The 21,450-nt window shown below is 39.0% G+C and overlaps 2 protein-coding genes across 4 annotated transcripts in view; both read right to left on the reverse strand.

The window, feature by feature from the left end:
• On the reverse strand, positions 1 to 9,952 carry LOC140995411 (ras association domain-containing protein 2-like). Its single transcript, XM_073465401.1, has 10 exons — positions 9,738 to 9,952; positions 8,333 to 8,406; positions 6,319 to 6,394; positions 5,920 to 6,071; positions 4,793 to 4,908; positions 3,874 to 4,019; positions 3,485 to 3,638; positions 3,208 to 3,329; positions 2,930 to 3,027; positions 1 to 2,819 (listed from the first exon to the last, which is right to left on the reverse strand). The coding sequence occupies exons 2-10, from the start codon at positions 8,383 to 8,385 to the stop codon at positions 2,750 to 2,752; spliced, it is 987 nt and encodes a 328-aa protein (XP_073321502.1). The 5' UTR covers positions 8,386 to 8,406; positions 9,738 to 9,952; the 3' UTR covers positions 1 to 2,749.
• A 6,329-nt stretch (positions 9,953 to 16,281) lies between these two features.
• slc23a2 (solute carrier family 23 member 2) overlaps positions 16,282 to 21,450 on the reverse strand; it is a 36,542-nt gene continuing 31,373 nt past the window's right edge. For all 3 annotated transcript variants that reach the window (XM_073466101.1, XM_073466104.1, XM_073466102.1), the window contains 2 exons: positions 20,898 to 20,993; positions 16,282 to 20,404 (listed from right to left, as the gene is read on the reverse strand). In XM_073466101.1, coding sequence (XP_073322202.1) covers positions 20,127 to 20,404; positions 20,898 to 20,993 — 374 coding nt within the window. In that variant the 3' untranslated portion in view covers positions 16,282 to 20,126. The remainder of the gene's footprint in view (positions 20,405 to 20,897; positions 20,994 to 21,450) is intronic.

Consider the following 21,450-nt stretch of genomic DNA (forward strand, 5'->3'; position numbering starts at 1 on the left):
CTTTTTCAACATTACTTTTTTTAATTATTAAATAACAATCATTGTAAGAAAAAAACTCTACATTTTCCAAGAAGTGGCATGAGTTCTTAACATCTTAAAGACTAAATGTTCTTCATTATTTTGTAAAAGACACAATACAAAAGCAGGCAAGTCTTAAGAGACACTAAAAATACAACATGCACACTCTGGATCATACACACACACTTGATGACCTTTTCAACAATATTAGAAATATTGAACACACACGGACAAAAGCAGACGTATGCAGAGCGCTGTACATGTGGAGGCAAACTGTGCTGCTTTTAAATTCTCATTCAGACATTTACAACATTCTTCCATCAACGATCATCGGCGTGATTCACAGTCGTCTGTTGTGCTTCTTGTGTCATAAACGGTTGCATGTAAAATCATTTTTTGTATTTTTGTACAGTCAGTCAAATATACAATCCAATCCGGAAGTCATTGTGTGAAGAATTAGGTTAAAATTTTACTGTGCTTTTTATATCTTAGCATGACATCTTTTTTGCCATTTTACATAAGGCAGTAATGCAAGTGAGGACAATCGACCAGGAAAATGAAAGGGGCCCAAAAATGCTACGTTTTTTCACGATGGATTTTTTTTGTTCTTTAAAAGGAACAGTTTGACTTTTTGGGGATAAAAGCGTCATTCTTTTTTTTTTGTTTCTGTTTAATTCTTGCAGAGAGTTTGATCAGAATATCAGTAGCACTTTCATATCTGTATGGCGGATATAAAGCTACAGCTAACAGCTGGTTATCTTAGTTTAGCACAAAGACTGGATATGGGGAGAAACAGCTTAACAAGAAAACAAAATCCACCTACATGCACACTAAAGCTCACTTATTAACATGTTTTCCTGTTTAATCTGTACAAAAACCAAAGCATAAAAAATGACAAATCACTGTTTTTATGTGCGACCAACTGAGAAGTAGTGAGCCATATAAACCCCCGTGAAACCACAACTTATTTAGTATTTGATTTAAACAAATGAGATACAAAATGTTAATTACTGGGCTTGAGAGGTGCTGGTAGGTGAATATTGTTACCTTTTGACAGAATCAGGATAGCCGTTTCCACCTGTCTTTGTGCTGTGCTAAGCTAACCAGCTGCTGGCAATAGTATCATATTTAAAACAAATATACAACATCTAAGTGAGTGGGGTTTTTCCCAAAATGTCAAACTATTCCTGGAACCTCAATCATAAAATATCTGTAACATTCAATCTGAACGACTCTAAGGAGAAGCTTGTCTCCATCAGACCACCAACAGACTTACGGTCATGACATAAACAGATTATCTGTTCACAGGCCCTTAATAATCCCTGCAGTGAACTCCTCAGCTGTGATGACATGGAGAGGGTCAATCAAATTCCCTCAATTACAATATTTAGTTTTCTTGTAAGCGAACCGCGTTTCTGTTTATATTCAGTGTTAGTCACCAAATCACTGTGTACGAATTTGGTTCCTCACAAAGCATATTTTTTATCATTTTGAAAACTGCATTGTTCACTTTCATTTTTACTCGTTGCAATGTTCTTCCCTGCCTTGCCGCATATCTTGGTAAGTAACTGCCACCTGTGCGGTTCTGTGCATGTTTCAGAACAAACAAATATGGCGACCCACTAGTAAAAACATTGTTTGATAGCGGTACTAGTGATCAAAAACTCCATAGGGTACCAGTGAGGAACATAAAGGCACACAGTGCGATGTGGGACTGTTCCTTTGTGGTCCGGTCAGTTTCACATTGACTGAAACATTGTGGTCTGTTGTGGTTCAGTTAGTCCGTTGTGTCTTTGTGCTTGGAGAAATCTTTTTACAGGCACTTGACTAAGACCATATTATATGATGTTTGTGCTTTAAAATGATTTTGGGTATCAGCTTGCAATCTGGAGAGTAGACAGAACACAGGACGTCTCATTTTAGGCTCATTCTGCAAAGTACTGCACTGTTAAAAGGTTGAAATTACTCAGTAGAGGAATGTCTTTCTGTGTGTTTTGCATGTGATGATGCAGAGAAGAACCCAATCGCCAGAATAAATGTTGGCATTACTGGAATTTTTTTTTGTTTCTGTTATGTACATTTAATACCTATCATATCTACCTAACTTTTCAATTTTCAACTTTATGTTGTGACAATGCTGTGGATAAGGTCTGACTAGGTTCAGGAACAAAAACCACTTGGTTAGAGTTAGGAAAAGATCATGTTTTACCTTAAAATACTTGGTTTTGTTGACACAAAGATGGCTGCTAACATCTTATTAAAAATATTGAGTTGTTTGGCGCTTACAAATGTTGAGACGCTGGCGCGTACAATGGTCTCTTGGCACGTTTTATAGAAATATGGATAGGATATGTATGAAACAGACAAATTCAGCGTAGCTGTGGTTTGCAGACGCATACAATGCCGACATTTCATTCTGGTGACTTGGCAGAAGAGAAACAGGGAAATATAAAGTAATGTGTTTGCGACTCATAACCAGGCTTTGGTAGCCGTCATGAATCTAAAGCCTACAGCTGAGATGATCACAGTTTACATGCACACAGTCGAGCATGTTTAACTTCTGTCTGTATTGAATGGATGATTTGAAAAAGACTCCAGGAATTCAGATTTGCAGGATTATCGCTGAAACATACACAAGGTTTTTGTCAGCTGATTCTTGGTCTCTCTGTTGGTCACAGCTGGATGGAGGATGTGGTACACTGGGTGATGTTTTGACCGTTCAATGAGCACATCACATACACGTCGCCCCCTCTGGAAGACAACCGAGCTGCTTCTCAATTATACACCGCAGGTACGTATACCTTCAAGAACACGCAGACAGAGAAAGAATAAATGTGCATGTCAGGAAACATACATTTGATAATAACTACAACACTATGCAGACTCTGAAATGGAAGTTGTTGTCTTGTACCTTCTCCTGAGTTTCTGCACCTCTCTGTCCTCCTCCTCCTTCAGTTTGGTAATAAAACTCTTCAGGACAGGCATTTCAAACTTGATATACTGCGCCACCTGGTGGACGGAAAGAGAAATAAGGTGATGAGGCACAAAACAGACTAATGTGAGTTAAAAGGCACGGACTTGATGGCTTCACCCTCTCACACAGTATAGTTAGAAATAATCATTTATTGGTGGGAGTCTCATCTGTGTATCTCGAACTTCTTTAAAGAAAAAAATATGATTATGATTTACATCATATGTGACTTCTTCTCCGAGGTCTTCTTCCATGAGGAAAACCTTGCAGACCTGCTCGCATGGGCCCTGCATCACTCTCAGCACCAGCGGATAGTCACTACGCTTCAGTTTCACACGCTCTGAAACATCAACACATCCACAAAGGTATTAATTAACGCAACAAAAATAACATGTACTATACATACAGTATATAATACCATCGTAGTGTTTTCCTCATTAAGCACAAATTCTTTCTCTTGACAAACAACAAATAAATGGAATAATTCACACTCACCTCCACTTGCATGGACGAGGTAGATTGCAAAATCATCTGGGCTGTTTTCAATTTTAAACTTGTTGAGGAGAACTCGCAGGACCTGAGGTGTCGTCATGCAGCTGTTAATCCGAACATTAGTCACTGAGCCGTAAGCCGGAGTAAACACTGCTGTCTGAGAGAGACAAAACACAGTAAAACATGAAGTCAGATTCTTATTTACTGTAACTTTGTGTGCATATATTTGTGCAGATATGTGAATCAGTTTTTCTTATTTGTAAATGTATTTAAACATCAACATCAAATTTGCTAAAATTAAAAAGTAAACTTCCTGAAATTAACTATAATTGACGGATTAGAACTTTATTTGCACTATGTGTCCACTGACAAAAACATGGGGCTGGTTTCACCTTATGGTTGTAGAAGTGTCCGTTGATGGAGAAGCGATGGCGTCGAATTTTCCTCTGGTCGCTCGGTGACCGTCGCTGGCCCCGTCTTAAGACACCGGCATCACTCTTTGTCCTGAGGAGCTGAGTGGAGCTCTCATCGTCCTCTTCTGTCCAATCAACAATCATAACTCCAGATTATCAATTATTATTCTTTGCCATGAACAGAAAAGTTGAACTTACAATACTGATTATTGCTGAGAGCATACTTTTGTGCTTGTGTGAGCAATCTTTTAAAAAAAATAGTGATCTTAGTACTGAACTTAAACACACTGACATCATGAAAGCAAACAGCACCTGTTCAGAACTGGAAACAAAAAAAAACAAAAGTGTATTTGTCTAATTTCTAGTCAAAAATATATCCTCCACTTAAGATAAGACACAGTCACCTAGAAATTTAACATTTCAGTGAGATAAATGAGACTTATTAGACAATTTTTATTTGTTTTGCAGTGTAGTATTTCGATTGAAATTATCATGAAACAAAGATGAGAGAGAGAAGTGTAGCTCACTTCTTTTTCACCATTGTCATGATGACCCTTGTCATCCCAAAGTTTCATGTTTTCATTTCAACTCAAACTGGAATTACACAGTATACTCCTCCAAGGGCTGAAAAATATCTTAAACAAACTGGACAAACTAAGAATAAAGCTTTAATCCCTTCCTCACGACAAGTTGCCATTTTGGAGACAAGAGGTTTCCACCCAACAGTGACAGTATACTTATATAAAGCAGCTGAGAGATAATTAGAGATTTGGTCCACAGTGGTTTTACAGCTAAGTTCATTTTAACTTAATGACTTGATGTAATGTTTCTTTTTTTGTTGCAACTGATGACACAACACAAATCAAGGGACACACTATTATTTAGAAATGCCACTCACCTTCTGTCTGTTCTTCCATCACACCGTTGTCCTCTGGTTCGATGTCAGGTGGCGTCACTTCCACTGTAGGCGGGCTCTGCTGTGTCGCCTGTTGACCATCTGTGCTGTTGGGGGAACTTCAAGAAGGAAACAAGAGAGAGTGAGTGAAGGAGTAAGAGATGAAGAGACTGTAAAAATACAACCAGAAATGTTGTGCAGATAAAAACTGGTATTACATCGAATGGCTATAGAAGAAAACACTTCACAAAAGTGAGGGGACTTACAGTATAGAACAGTGAAGAACAATGACTTTAGAGTAACAACACCATCACTGCAAACACTGACAAAGAGGTGAGTCTAATTATTAGTTTTCCTGCCAAGTAGCAGTATTTTGTTATCCACTTTTACACCGCATACGTATGGTATGTACGTCACATCCCTGTTGGTTAGTTTCAACTTGTGACAGCTGTTCCTCTTTGTTGATGTAGTCTTTATGTACAGTATTTCAGATAGGCTGTCGTCATTTGTGAGAGTATTTCCTTAGATTATTTATGTAATTTTTGACTGATGTACCAGCAATATCAGTGTGGATTACTCGGCCTCTTTGGAGCACTCTGTTTAAGAAAGTTTTCTGGATGTTGTTTGGAAAACTTGTCACTGACATCTGACCTAATAAAAGAAACTTTACAGCTGTCGTTGTAAAGGCAATTTACTTCAAAATAATTATGTCCATGAAACATCCAGCTGCGTGCCTGTGAGCTCTATAATCACAGGAACAACAATAACTTCTCCTTATGAATGGGATTACAGTGCTGAAAATAGGGCTTCAAGCTTATTGACACAAATTGATCTTTGGTTGCTCTGGGCAAAATCCACAACTGAGCCAGAGGTGTGGGTTCAAAGCTTCCCTTTTGTCTTTGTGCCACTGCACATTGGTGGTTCGTCTAAGGATTTAGCAAACTGTGGTAATCAGTTATGTATTTGCTGCATGGAAGTGCCACCATACATCAACAAGAAGTGATGACACAAATTTAATTTCACTTTCCATCAGACAAATTAGACATAATCTATATCTGCCCCCTGGTGACCTGCTGTGTATCACCATTTCTGGTCAGCGAAGTGTAACTTTATCTGTCTGGACCTCTTACCCTTGACTGTCCAGATTGCAACCCGAGTGCCAGGACGTGGAGGAGGGGGGTGGTCGGATTCGCTCGTGGTCATCCTGCATCTGAAGCCTGATTGGTCGCCGCAGGCCCCAGAAGATATTGAGCAAGCCCTCGAAGATCAACTCCCCTTCTTCCTGTTCGACAAGATGCACACATACACACATGAATACACACACTAGATAGTTATTACCCCTTTGGGATACACAGTATAATGGGTAGGGTATATTAGATTGCAAATGACTGAGAGAAAAAGCAAAGAGGGCGACAGGAAGACAGACAGACAGTGTTAGGGGGGAGACGTTCAGACGCTTCTGTTGGAAAGGAGGATAAAACATTAAAATAAGTTTAAACGCACACACACACATATACGTAAATACCCACTTCTCTGTGTCTGAGCTGTAGATTCTGTCCTTCATAGTAGAGGTTGTACGTCTTGAGATGTGAGAGGACTGTTACCCTGGACAGAGATGAGGAAATTCTGTTTAAAGGAGCATGCCGCTGATGTTTTTACACAGGTCTCTCTTGTGAAAAATGATTAAATAAAGGCTATAATAATAACAGAATTAATCAATCATCACAGTAAACATAAAAACATGTTTCTTTTTTTTCCCATTGCCCCCATGTAACAACATTGACTGTAAAATAGGTCAAATAAAAATAATTATTGTATAAATAAAATATTTTAAGAGATCTAATAAAATATCATTAATTGTAAGAAGTAAATCTGAATTTGATTATGTTAGATTTTCTTATAAATTCAGTCATGTGACATGCAATGTTAGTGGACTAAATAGTTCATAACTGTACATAGAAGGGTGATAGCGTTGGCATCATTTGCACAGTATTATCATGGATGCTTTCTGATAGCGATGTAGAGTATATCACAATTTTGCATTACAGCATAAACTCTGTTTCACTGTTCTGCATACAGCCAAATGACACAAAACTCTGACGCCCCATTGCATTTATTTTTTAGATGCCTTTTTGTCCAAACTGACAAAAATAAGTGCATTTCAACTCCATAGTAACATGAGGTAGATGTTATCAAAAATTGGAAGTTTATCCATCCAAAACAAACAACTAGTGTTCAGTAAAAGTTTTAGGTGCTTATAAAAGTTGATAAACTGCAAGGTAAGTCAAACACATGTCTGTGTTTGCCTCTTGCTGGTGTTCTGGGTCTGATTTTTCCACAGTCAAGCTTGAGAATGCGCCACTTCTTTGGCAGCCAACTCATACATTTTGGATGCTGGAGCAAACACCAAGCAACTGAACACACCATTACATGTGTTTTCATAACAGTCCCTTCTCTCAACCAAATTAATAATAGAAACCATGATCGTTATGTATTTTACGCTACATATGTTACATAACATAAAACTAGTAGTTCTTATGCCTCTAAAATTGATTTTTTTATACTGTATTAACAGCAATTGTGGTAGGAAATCAGTCTTTAACACCTGTATGAGAAGGTAGAGGTCCTTATAGGCTCAATCACAAACTGGTACCTTCGCCCTGTAAACTGATGTAGGCTGGTAAAATGGCATTCCTGAAGAGTAACATTTGTGTTTTTTGTAATCTTGGTGATTTTAAGGATGAATTTCACTTCATGTTTAATTGCTCAATGTACATTGACCTTCAACTGAACAAAATGATTAAAGAATCCTGACGTTTCTGGCTGTATGAAGGTGATAAATTGAATATATTTTATCAATGAAGAGTGTGTGCATGCTGTCCTTGTCTCTCTCTCTCTCCCTCTGTTTGTTTGTTTCTTTTCTCCTCTCTGTTTAAATGCTGTGTTTGAGCTTTGGCTCTCGTTAGTTTGTGTAGCCTGTCCTCTCTCCAGATCTCCATGGTTGAGAGGAGGTTGTGAGCTGAGGTTTTTTAATGAGATCCCAAAATCCATTCTTCATACTGTACAAGTTTATCTATAATTTTGTCATCCTGATTATCCACACTGTAATTTTAAAATGTCAGTCTACTCTGTGCACACAGCACCTACTGCCTGTTTGTTTGTCCTGAGAGAGGGATCCTTCCTCTGCTTCTTCCATTTTAATCGTTAAAGGGGCTTCGGAAGGGGAATTTTCCTTATAAATCAAATTTATAATAAATCAGTAAATATTTAAGGGCTGTCACAATATCAGATGTTTTACTACACATTTTGTGTGTATATCGTGACACCACTAAAATGCAGTGAAAATGGCTAAAACCTATAGAACCCCTATTTTATGCATTGTTATTTAGACCAAAGTCATGCCAAAGGTTAAACATTTGATTTCACAAGTCAGACTGTTTGACATGAGTTTAAAATCTTACTAAAACAACTCTTTCATATGCATATATAGGAGTCTGTGTATGTGTGTCCATGTGAGAGACATGCGTGGCATTTAATCCTTACTTGCTGATGAACTTATTCTCTCCGATCTGAACCCCACACTGTGTGTTATCCATTCTCAGTCAGCATGAGAGGAGCTGAGAGACAAAGAAGCAACAGAGAGTTAATCATTTTCATCCATCTGATTCAGTCTCATGACTCCTCATGACCGGTAGCGAGCTACAGACACGAAGAGAAGCAGCCTGGAGACGTGAAAAGTGATTGCAGGAAGAGGAGGAGGAGGTTAAGCTACAGACAGTAAACAATAACAGAAGATCATATCTACTTTCCTGTCAATGTATTTCCTTAAAGAGACAGATCAAATCATAGCTAACTGTTACCACTGCTACAGTCAGTCTCATTACACAATCAAAGTTTTTGGTATGTGATTGAGTGAAACAGCTGCTCTCTGCGTTCTTTTCCTCATCTTGCCTATAACTTTTTTTTCCCTGTCACTACAATAGTTCTCTCCTTATGTCTTTGCCTCTCTCTTACACATAAAGACTCAAAAGCACACACACGAACGCACATATACAGCTGTTTCAAATGGCACTCTGCCACCACCTCGTAGATTTCTGCTTCCCTCTTTGCTGAATGAGCATGTTTGTTAGTCTTTGTGTGTCTGCAACAGAGGCACGACAGAAGCCTCCGGAAGGAGATGAACAGGTGCAGGACACATGGGCCACCCGCAGAGCCAAATCATGTCAGCTGCTTAAACATTTATCTCTGGGCAAGCTACTGGCAGCACATATTATGTGCATTTATGTATCATATTTGTGTCTGTACATACAATACAGGCAGTTTCTCTGTCCCAAAATATAATGCACTGGGCATAAAGGTGAAGACATGAAGATATTTCATGAGTCATCCAAGAGGATTCATCTCAAACTCTCTAAACGTGGACATTTTACTCCCTGGATGACTGAAATTAATCTTGTTTTCTCTCTTTCTCTACATTTCATGCCTTGACACACAAACAAAGACTGTTTTAAATGACATTACCAATGTGTGAAGTTTAGCTCGAATGTTTAAAATTTAGGCTTTGCATTTTCAGATTTTTAGCTACACTAGTGGTGTGGCTCTATGGGTGGCAAAGGCAGTCTGTCCACCTCTTTAATCCAAACTGAACCATCTAAAATGGATTGCCATAAATTTAGTAAACACATTCATGGACCCCAAAGGGTGAATACTACTGAATTTTCATGTAGCGTCACCAGGAGGTTTACACTTTTTGTTTTTGTTCAAAGGTTAGGCATAGGAATCCAGAAGTAAAAAAAAAAAAAGGTACATATTTTTTGTGCCACTTCAAGAGAACCATTGGTTTCTAGTCATTTTAAAGTGGAATTAAAATAAATTAGCAGACTTTTGAAACGTGTGTATGTGTATGACAATATAACATTAAGGACTCAATGTCAATAAGTGATCTTACTGTGGTGAAGGCTGGCTGATGTTGTTGAGTCACCAGAAAGACGAAGTTGCAGATGTGAAGAGAGAGAGCGAGAAGTTAGGCAGGTAGACTGTATTTATCCTCAGGTATCAGCAGTTTTGTAACTCAGGTGTCAGCTTCTTCAGGGTCTTTTTTCTGGTGAGTTTGACAGCGAACACACGAGGAAGAGTGGGGGCGTTTAAAGGAAGTGCTCCCCTTCCGTTAAATCACTTCCTCCTTTACTCACTCAGTCACACAGGAAACTGACACTAGCCTTTACACAGCCTAAAACTTCCTCAATTCAAAAGGCACAGATGAATTATCATGCACACCCAAACAGAGAGCACGGGTAGACTCACTGATAAGACCCACACATAAACTGCCTTCTCTTTTATCTTCTTCCCTGATCCAAACACTCAGATCAGACGCATATCTACAACATTTATGTAAACAAAGTTATTCTATACCTGACAAGTGGAGTAATGTAGCAGCTTTAAACAAACACACACTGCTGATAAACAACCTGAGGCTGTCAATCTCTGAAATAAAATGTGTTCGGTTATTGTGCACAAATTAAATATTAAACACCAATCAGCCCAGCCCCCTGCCAAGGTCTATCAATATTTCAGCACCTATATTAGCCATGTCAAGCGCTCTAAAGCTAATCATTCACCTACACAATGGAAATCATTAGGCTTTAATAGCGCAATCGTGGTCAAGGGCGGCTGTGCTCATGGACTCATTATCGGGTGATGCCAGTGGTCTGAGACAGACATGTGGCCAGCTGTCAGACCAAGACAATGTTGTAATTGTCTGGCAGGTCACATGACCAACATGAACTTTAAGTCTCTAAATTGCCGTCTGATAACAAAATTGATTACTCCATGATGTTACCTCCTGAAATAAAGATCGAATCAGACATTTAACCTTTAAAGCTGCTGCGGGAGCATCATTCACTCTTGTGATAAATGTGAGCCCTGTTAAGTGTTTGCTGTTGGTGAAAAGTTTGCAGAAAAGTAGACTTGTTGTTTAGGCTTGATGAGCATATACTTGTGACAATTTTCATTTCAGGAATTTTCATGGTTTTCTTTAGCTCAAGATCTCAGAGGAAAGAGTTGGGTGATGTATCAGTGCAACAGTAAGTATTTGATAAACACATTTGAGGCATTATTGCAAAAAATGTGTGTTTATGTGTATATTTTGTGAGTATAAGAATATCAGCCGATATACTGAGATCAGGATTTATTTACTCCCTAATATTGGCATCGTCCTTAAAAATCCAGTATTGGTCAGCCTCCATATATTACCTTCACATTTAAAGCTACTACAAGGAACTTGTTTATCAGTTGATTCTGGCAGCCTCTGAGGACAAAAGATGACAATTGTGAAACAAAGAAAACTTTATTTTTGTGCCGTACCGCCAGACTACTGAGCAGCTTCTTCTCCTCAGTGCGAGTCAATTCCTCCTCAGCACTTTGCCATAAATTAAGTTTTAATTTTATGACTTATCACACCCAGATAAGTCAGAATCCAGTGACAGATGCATGTATGTTATAACCAGAGGACCTGGTCTCTGTGACATGATCTGTATGACATTAATGCACATGTTATATTTCCTCTCTTTCCTATCTTGTACTGAAAATGCTGCACAACAATTTCCCTCAGGAGAAAGAAAGTTATAGCTTATCTTGGGCTGCAGAAAGCCATCTACATTTTTGTTTTGAAGCCAACAGTGGGATATAAATGCAGCCAGACTGACCCACATCTGACCCAGTCCAAATGCAGACTGTATTGACTCTGAATTCCCCTCTTCCTCATTACAACATCAGCCAATCCTCAGTCATCTGCTCAGTTGTTTCATACCGCTGTAGCTCAATTTATTAGCATCCGTCCAATTTTTCTGATTAGGAAATTCTTTCCTTCGCTGCTGTCTGCCTGTTTTTCCCATTCAGCTTTCTCCTCCGTCTCTCCCATGCTCCCTTGTGAAAGACTCGAGCCATCGACTATGCTATTAAAACTCATGACCACAACTTCCTGACTTTTCTACCCCCACTCTCTCTCTATCACACACACATGCACACTTGTTTTCTGCCCGCTTGCCCCGTTGCATCTGGACCTCCTCTGTCAAAGTCTTTGGCTGAAATGGACGTTGAGTAGGTTCAAACCTCCTCCTGGACGCTTTCATACTCACCACCACCCCTCCCTCCAGCCTCCACACATTACTAATGCTCTGCCTCACTATTGTCACCATTGTCATAGCAACACCAAAAACATCTGAGCTCCAGCAACTAGCCCACAACACCGAGCCAAAAATAGTGTGTGTTTGTCTCTTTTGCTCCGTGTTAGGCCTACTGGGGTTGTCAAAAAACGCTACAAGGCTCGATTTGAAACTACATATGGCTCCCAGATTCTCCTGATCAAGATGAAACTATCCTTGCTCCTTTGTCGACTGCAGAGCTGAAAAGATTAGCTGATCTGCAATTAATTTATCTGTATCTATTTTGACATTCAATTAATCATTCAAGTCATTTTCAAGCAATAGCAGCAAACATTTTTAAATATGAATGATTTCTGGTTTTCTTCTATGGTGGTAACCTGAATATTTTGAGGGTTTTGGTTGGACAGAACAAGCCATTTTAAGATGTCACCATGAGCTCTGGGACTTTAACTGACCCAGTGGTTAACTGAGAAAATAACTGGTTAGAAGAATAATTGTTAGTTGACTGGGAACTTTATTATAGATTAGGAGTACGCTCCGTTGCTAGTTTATCAGGTCCACCTCCCTTAAAATTAAAGGATAAGGTCACGCAGAAATGAAAACTCAGTCATCATCAACTCACCCCCATGTCGATGGAAAGTCAGGCAAAGTTTTATAGTCCACAAAAAAAACTGTTGCAGCATTCTCCTAAGTAAGTAAAGTAAGTGGATGGGTACTAGTTTTAAAATGTAAAAAAACAACAAAAATACAGCTCATCTGCAGTAATCCAAGGCTCTGGACGCTCAGAGATACCAAACTGGTTTTAAAAGACGTTTTTTTTACACTCTTTTAAGCAGAAATCCTTACTGTAGCCGCTAAGCTAAAAGCGAAACACCCCGTCTGAAGTGGGTGCATTAGTTTGTAAAATAATGTCTTTTATAATAAATTTTGGGATCTCGTGGCTTCCGGAGACTTTGGATTATGCGGGACAAGCTTTATGGAGCCTTTTATGTTTATTTATTTACAAGTCCCAAGTACTTCAGTGTGTGTTGTGGACCACTAACCTTCACCTGACTTTCCATCAGCATGGGGGTACATAGTAACTGAATTTTCATTTTTTCGGGTGAACTTTGTCTTTAATGCAATCTAGGACAACATCCCTGCAAAGAATCCTACCTTTAATGGCCTGTTATGATTTAGGGGTGTTGCATTCAACTTCATTTCATCTGACTTAGTCATTTTGGAGGCATGCCCTGCTGATAAATTGTATTGTTTATAGACTGAATATCAGAAACTGAACATTATACGCCTCATTAGGGCTAAAACTTACAGTGGGGATGTTGTATTAAACAGCAGTACTTTTAGCTAAGCATACTAAATAAGTGTGCATTACATGCTACAACTATACCACTTTTTTGACACAGGGTCTCTGTCCTGAAGCACTGCCTCCGTCTAGCCAGCCTTATGTGTGCTGAGAGGAATCTTAACTATCTACTGCTTGTTATGTAATCTGTTTTACTAATACACAGCTATGCACACTCCCTGGTAGAGACCAAATGTAATACAGGGAATTTCTGCTCTGGATTCAGGCTGGACCATCATGGAGCATACCTATTATCACTGCATGTGAATTAAAGACGACACACATGCCTGATATCCGAGATTATTTGACTGCACGAGTGTCGCCTGTGCCTTTTAAACGCTACAAATGTTGCCGTTTCAATTTTTAGGCTGTCAAAACATTTTTAAGTCTTCTTTTTGGTACCAACAATCACGCATCATCCAACTACACCCAGTCCATATCGCCACATCAACCCACAGACATCATCATGATCAGCCTACTTAGCTACATGGACGCCTCTGTCTGATTCCTGCCCACTTTTGGAGATCCTATTTCGGCTTACCAAACCCGGGGACGCAGGCTCTCCGGTTCTCCTCCTCCTCCTACTCCTTTTCTTCCCGTCAACAGCGACTCGACTTTCCGCTAAAAGGTTTAAACTCCTCGGTCAACTCGCTCGCTCTCCTGCCTTCGGAACAATCACTGGGGCTCGCGCATCCAGGAGGCGGTGGTGGAGGGAGGAGGAGAGCGCGAGAGATCCATCTGTTGTGGCGGAGCTCGCGGCACAGCAGCGTCAGGGGGGCCCCGGCCGGGAGCCAATCAGACGGCGACCCCGACGCCCCTTTGTTCGCGCTGCGTGCGGAGATGAATGAAAACACGAAAACAATGGCAGAGGCGAACATGCGCACACCGTAAAGCCCCAGGTCATCACTATTCACCGGGGACCCACATTTAGTTTGAGGTCTTAAATCAGAATAAAAGCGGCCTACATCTGACTTTTAAACGTCCTCTGTCAAACTCTGTCAACGCATAACAAAATGAGGTGATCTTAGGCCTAATTATTGAGTAATCCAATTATTGGGCCATAATTATGATCAATTTATTTGATCACAAAAAACATTATTTTGGCAGGTTAGTGTTAACTTGCTATTCAGTAATTTTTTTTTCTCTTTTTCTGATGATAATGGGATGCTAATAGTGAGATAAAAGTGAAAAGCAACATACGTTTTGCTGCAGTAATCAGGTAACAGGGGTTGTTTGCAAATAAAAGACTGGCAAACGAGAGTTGAAACATACAGACAAACTTAATAAAGCTGCAAGTTTAGTGGTCCAAAGAAAATTACTCTAACTATTTAGTGACCGATTCATTGTTTCTGTGATTTTTTTTAAGCATGAATTGCCAAATATGTGTCGATCCCAGCTTCTCAAATATGAGGATTAGCTGCTCATATATGATGGTAAAGTAAATATTTTATGATTTGGTTGGATAAACAAGTAATTTGAGGACATGGTTGGGGCTCCTGGGAGTTGTGATGCTCCATTTTCCCTACTTGTTGAGATTTCAATCAGGTGGATTAATTAAAGTAAATTTCAACCAAAAATGAAATATTCAGACATTATCTACTCACCCCCATGTCAATGGACTGTCTGTTGAAGTTTTGTGGCCAACAAATCATTTCTGGAGCCACATTATCCTAAAAAAACTTCAGTAGGTTTGTTTTAAAACATAAACAACCCAAAAGGAAATGGCTCCACACAGCTTGTCTGGTGTAATCCAAGTCTCTGAGTTCCAAGATCCCAAACCGATTTGAAAAGATATTATTTACACCCTTTTTAAGCCAAAATTTTCACTGTAGCTGCTAAGCTAAAAGTGTGAGCACACACCACATCTGGCGTGATACATCGCACATCAGGGGTGTAAATGACGTCTTTTCAAATCAATTTGGGACCTTAGGGCTTTCAGAGACTTGGATCAGACTGGACAAGCTGTATTGGGCTATTCTATGCCTTGTCATTTGATTTTTTTCATTTTAAAACAAATCCTCATCTACTTCAGTTGTTTAGGAGAATGCTGCAACACTGTTTTGAGGTGAAGCTCCAGAAATGATTTGTGGACTACAAAACTTCAATCATCATTTGTGTAGCACCAATATGTTACAATTTTAACAGCAAAATATCATTATTTAGCAGAAACCTTGCAGCATTTGCCCAAAGGCAGTTCAAGTATTCACTAAAAACAGTTGATGAAAACAGTGATTTACTGTGTAGTTCGTCGAAGTAGTGCAGGCTGGCAAAAATGAGCCACAGGGCCCCTAATTTCCCCAATTACTCTCTGTGCATTGTGTCAAAGATCAGCTGAAGTAAAACATTTCACACTAACCCTATTTGGTAGTGCATATTCCCGAACAAAAATATTAATTATATATTACCACAAACCAGAAAAGGGAACCTGGGGCGTTGGGGAAATTGCCACATCACCTGGTTTGTTCTCTTATTGTAACTTTAGGTTACAATAGTTCTGCTATATTAGTGTACCTCCTTGGCTTTGATGTCAATGTTGAAAAACCTATACATACCCAGAATTTATCTAAAAATACTGGTTTGGTTACATCTGCCCACCTGCAGCCTCAACAGATAGTGGAGAGGGTTTTCCAGACAACATGCCTGCCTCAAGTCCTTTAAAAGTGTTACAATGTGTTCTGTGACCTGATTAGAAATGTAAGATCTATTGGTCGTGAAAATACTTCTACCATAGTTACATAGGCCTCCTGTATTTTCATGGCTGTGATCAAATAGGACCATGTAACTGCAGGAAAAAGGTGCAGTTTTTTCTATGAAAGCTATGAAAACCTGATGGTGAGCAGTGTTTAGATCATTCTGTAGGTCACATCAATATTTGGGCAACCAATTATTTTTGTGTCATAGTTAAATCAACGGTCAGGGAATCTGACTACATATTACATTTTTATTGTCACAACCACAGTTATGACCAATAAAGACAAAAGACTGAATTGATTCTGTAACGTCTTATTAAATAGTTTTAGGAACAGAGAATAAAACATTTTGGTGCTACAATTAGTTTACACAATTTCTCTTCCAGGACGTTTAGCAAATTTTACTCCATTAAATATACATTTTTTTTTTTGTTTTAACATCTATTTAAAGTTTCTCAGCTCGTTCTTTCATTTATACTGGTAATGTGTTAACATGGACAGAAAGCAATGTTAGAGTAAAAAAATACAATATGCAAAAGGTCCTAACAAACAAACAAAAAGATTTCACCCAACCACAGATTCAAAATAGGATCAAAATGTATTTACTTTTCAAATAAAAAGTACAACAAAATGGTGCGCTTTCCAGCATGATTTAAGATTAAAAGTTATGATTTGTTTCTTACAAATATTTGCTTGCAAAAACATGAAAAGAATGTATAAAAAACAAAAACCTTGAAAAAGATAAAACACTTAATACACAAAAGTAAATTCTTCAGGTAGCAGCCCCTTCAAAATAACTGAAAGGGATTGATGTCTTTGTGTTACACATCTTATGGCCACCTTCTTAAGAGCCATCTGTTGCTTAAACTGACTTGTATGTAATTCAAACCAGACAACCATCAAGGTAGAGAGTTTACGATGTGAGATGTGAGTTGTGAGATCCAGGGAGTTTACAATGTAACTCAACTTATTCTGTAACAGCTTTGTGAGAAACACATATGCATGTGTATGAGAGAAAGTACAATAAAAACAAGAGTAAGCTGCATTTAGACACAGCAGCAAAATGAACATTGGATGTCTTTAGGTAATAAGGCAGGTTCATTCAGCTGCCAATGACCCAGGCTCTTAATAAAGGTGGCCAGCTAGTGTCTTCTCCTGCATCCACAAACATTAACAGTAAGAATTCCCACGGAGAAAACCAGGTACACTATACATGAGAGGACACCAATATATTTTCACTGCAGGACTGGGGGTGGAGGGGGGTTAAAGAGAGAGTTTGTGGAGAGTTAGGGGAGGGTGTGATGGGAGAAGTAAATGCTGGTTGCATGAACATTAAATGACAAAGAAACACCACACTGCAAATTTTACCAACCATCCCATAACACTGCCACATCTGTGGCTATCCAGATGTCGGTCCTGAGCACAGCCAAAAGGTAGATGAGGTTTTAGAATTACAGTTTCTGCACACATCAGTTGTCTCAAGCTAGCCTAGCCTCTTTTGTGACTTCAGCACTCACTTCAGTGAGTCGGTCATATCGCTAAGGTCTTGTGATGTGACCGACCAGTTCTTGTCAGTGAAACAAAACCAACCCAAAACTATTTTAGATTTTTTTCTACAAATGTTTGTGTTGGGAACAGTAAGTGACCAAGTCACAAGTGTAACATACAGAGTGCTGAGGTCATAAATGGGGCTATAGCTAACCAGGGTATCATAGACTCGGGTCCAAAAATATTCTGTCACAAAGCCACTTATCTTCAGGTCATCAAACCAACATGTTCATACTTGTCTATAAATCTGGATAAGTGCTCTAACTCTTAGGGTTTCATGTCAGTGAAGATTACTCACTCTGACCCCGATGTTCTTGGCACCATTACATGTGCAAACAGTACTTGTAGTAAAAAGGCCCTCACTCTGAAATCTGACTCAATTATCCAGTTCAACGAAAAGTGTTTTTCCTTCTCTTTTTAAAAACATGATATAAATGGAATGAAATAGAAACAGCTCACATTAGAAAACATCTTTCAAAAAGCTGCTGTCCCCAGGTGAGTTTCTAAAAGCACCGACTGTAGCTGGGGCTGAGAGCAGAGGTCGTTCATCATCACAACAATCTTTAGTGGGCGTGAACAAGTAAACTAATAAATATACTTTTAATATTGTGCAACAGACACATAAACCTGCTTTAAGTTATCATTAAACATCAACTCTCTTCTCATAAATAAATAAATAACTTGAACTAAAAAAGATAAAAAGGAGAGAAAATTTGGGATGAAATTTCAAACCAATTTTGATTTCTTTTCATGATAGTGACATGTGCCAATGCTTAAAGAAAAAAATTTGGTTACGGTAACAGAACAAAAGAGGAAATAATGATAAAGAGCTTTTAACATTTTGGTTTGGTAAAAATCTCAGGTGGGCGAAGTATTTAGTAGATTTTTTTAACTGTTATTTTATCATTGTGCTGCTTTTAATTTCTACATTTACAAAGATTATAATGTTGTAAATTCTTCTGTGGTATTTAAAAAAAAAATTCTGTTGAACTACCTTAACTACAACAGACATGAACAGAAAACAAAAAAATATATATAGCAGTGAACTAACTAAAGCAGGGTGAGAGTGGGAGGCGTATGAATGACTGAGGATGGGAGGAGGAGGAGGAATGTAAGGGAAAGTCATCAACACCATTACATAGGTGAGGATGTTATTGACATCAGTGACCATTATAATTGGCTGTTGTAAAAAACACACACTGCACCATCTGTGGGTCCATCCAGAGAACAAAAGGATGGCATTTAAACTCTCCAAAAGCCCTCTTTATACACTTACATACTCCATAATTAAACAAAACCAACATCTTTTTTTCTTAGTATAATTATGCAAGGGCTGACCAAGTAGGTTTGGATGGTGGCAGGGGTGTTTTAGTTTATGGTGCAGCCTTTTTGAGACAATAGCCACACAAAAGATCAGAGACCTCAGTTAATTTTCCTGTTCTCATTCATCTTGTTTTAAGCTTTGTATTTATGTAAACAAGGTTTCCAAGTCTTTCTAAAAAGGCCACTTTATTACTGTGTGCCATTAATGCAGCTTTTACAAATGCACTGCAGTTATCACGGCAGCAGAGGAATCATTAAAAGCTTGTTTCATTGTGTAAATGCCTTCATGTGTTAGGAGGTTAGAGGTTATCAAATGGAAATAAATACCTTGCAAAAATGAAAACACACCTTTGACAGCCAAATGAGTCAAATGGTGTGTTCAGGACAAATAGAGTTTTGGTCTTGTTAGTAACTACTGCATAACACTGACAGTAAAGAGACGTAAACCGGTATTTTATAGTGGAGATCTTATGAATATTAGCACATTTAAAAAAAAGGTGAGGTTGTTAAGCATGACATAAGTGGATGAGATGTGCTGTTTTACTGAAGAAAATGGGGACGCGAGCTGTGGAGTGACACTCCGGTTATGAACTCAGGAGGCAGATAGTGCAAAAATAAATTTCACAATCACTTTGCATGGCTGAGGGCACCTGACAAACCACTTCCATCAATCTGCATGACCCTGACATGCATTGTAGCGCTCAAGCTAAGTTTAGGTAAGGCTGTTGGTGTGTGAGCATGTGCGTGTAATGTGCATCTCTAATGTGGTTGCATAATGATAGAAGTGAATGATTAAAAGCAGAAATTTTGCATAATCCTCAATTGACATAATAAAATCCACTGTGCTTTTAGTAGGATGTTTCATAAAATGACAGGGGCAGTAAAAGTTAGCAGTAAATCATTGTTTGGCGTCCATCTGTCTCCATCTGGATTAAAGTGCAGCTAAATTAATGCACAAACCTGTCATCTCTTGCTGCGTACTATACACACATGCACACACACCAACTACCCTCTGCATGGTGACATCTTTTATAGCATGCTGTGACTTGCTATAGCATGCTTAAAATAGCATAGTGGGAAGTGGGAAAAGACTGACACGAGCTAAAGAAAACACATACAGACGGGGCGGTTGGTGCATCACATTTTCTTCCACACAATCCCGAATCCTGCACTGCCTCGGTCCTCCACTCTCCCATCCTTTCATCTTAGGGTACCATCCCTTGCTCCCCAAATTCAGCAACATTTATGATTTTTTAGCACCAGCCCATTGGCTATACCCGACTCTCCCCCGCTGCCACTCCTCCCTCCCCTCCCATTCCTCCTCCCTTCACCACATCCCCAGGTCCCATCCTGTTCCGGCAGGTTTCCCGTAGCCTCCCCCACTGGTAGCCTGTGAAGGTGGGGCTAATGGGGATGTACTTGAAGATGGGGTATCTGCGGATGATGTCCATTCCAAATGGCAGATCATAAGATCTCATCCCTTCCAGTTCTGCTGCACTGAGACCAGTGCCACGTTTCAGCTTCTTGATGCCTCGTTCTTCAGGGGAGCCTGAGGAGAAACGGCAGAGGGATTAATCGCAAATAACTTAAAATGCCGAACAAATAGGAACCTGATACACAGCATGTACTGATGAGCTTTCATTTGTTACTACAATCTTATAATCTGTTTGAAGATAAAGAAAAGTCATAGATGCAAAAAGGAAACTCCATCCTAAAGTATCATTTATCTTTTGATACTTTGTTGGCTTATCTGGGTCCAGCAGGTTAAGCTCAGACATCCTTCTCCCAGCCAAGTCTTGCAGCTCTCCCACAGGAGTCTTGAGATGATCCTGGGCAATAAATAACTGCCCAAGCATGTTCTGCCTATATGACCTGCTTGGCAGTCACACTCACGTTATTATGATTTTCCTCCTTAAAAATGTGTTGTGTACTCTAAACTACATCACTTTATTGGCATTATCATACAGCCATAAAATTTATAGCAAAATACATTTTTAGTATGCAAGTGTTAGAGCTAGTGTGAAAGAAATTAAACACCTTACCCGGGATAGTATTGTCCAAAATGAAGGCGACAGAGCCTCCGACAAACATGGCAGTGGTGAGGAGAACGTTCAACACCTGGTCAATTTCAATGATACCTGAGAAAGATAAAGAAACAAGGACTTAGTATCCAACTAAAATATGTCATAGTAAGTTTGTATTGGCGCTAGGACTTACCAAAACTAAATATATCAATCTGTACTTGACCTAATTTCAGTCATATTAGTACAATCAGTATATCAATTCCCTCAGAGAGGTTGTCAACAACTAATAACCCAAAGCAACTAGTCAGTGTGTACTTGCATGCTTTGAGAGTGTTTATTCATAACTTAGAAAGTCAAGTCTTGAGCTGTTCCACCTAGTTTTAAGCAATGTTTATAACCATGAGTATTCACTCCAACTTCAACAGAGACAATTTTTCAAAAAGTTGACAGAATTGCAGCTGGAGGTGCAGATGAGCAAAGTCAGTCGTAAAAAGGACAAATGTAAATACTGTCCGGCAGGAAGTTGCAGCTGCTAGAGGAAACACAAGTATCATAATCTTAATGTTGATTG

The sequence above is a fragment of the Pagrus major genome, chromosome 5 (genome assembly GCF_040436345.1).
Source record: "Pagrus major chromosome 5, Pma_NU_1.0".
Classification (NCBI taxonomy): domain Eukaryota; kingdom Metazoa; phylum Chordata; class Actinopteri; order Spariformes; family Sparidae; genus Pagrus; species Pagrus major.

Bases quoted from the DNA above. Each gene is read 5' to 3' on its own strand.
- LOC140995411 (XM_073465401.1), bottom strand. From the start codon at position 8,385: ATGGATAACACACAGTGTGGGGTTCAGATCGGAGAGAATAAGTTCATC. The intron at 6,395-8,332 runs GTAAGGATTAAA...ATCTCTGTCCAG, and splicing joins GAGAATAAGTTCATCAGCAA to GGTAACAGTCCTCTCACATC. The intron at 2,820-2,929 runs GTACAAGACAAC...GTGTTCTTGAAG, and splicing joins GTGCAGAAACTCAGGAGAAG to GTATACGTACCTGCGGTGTA.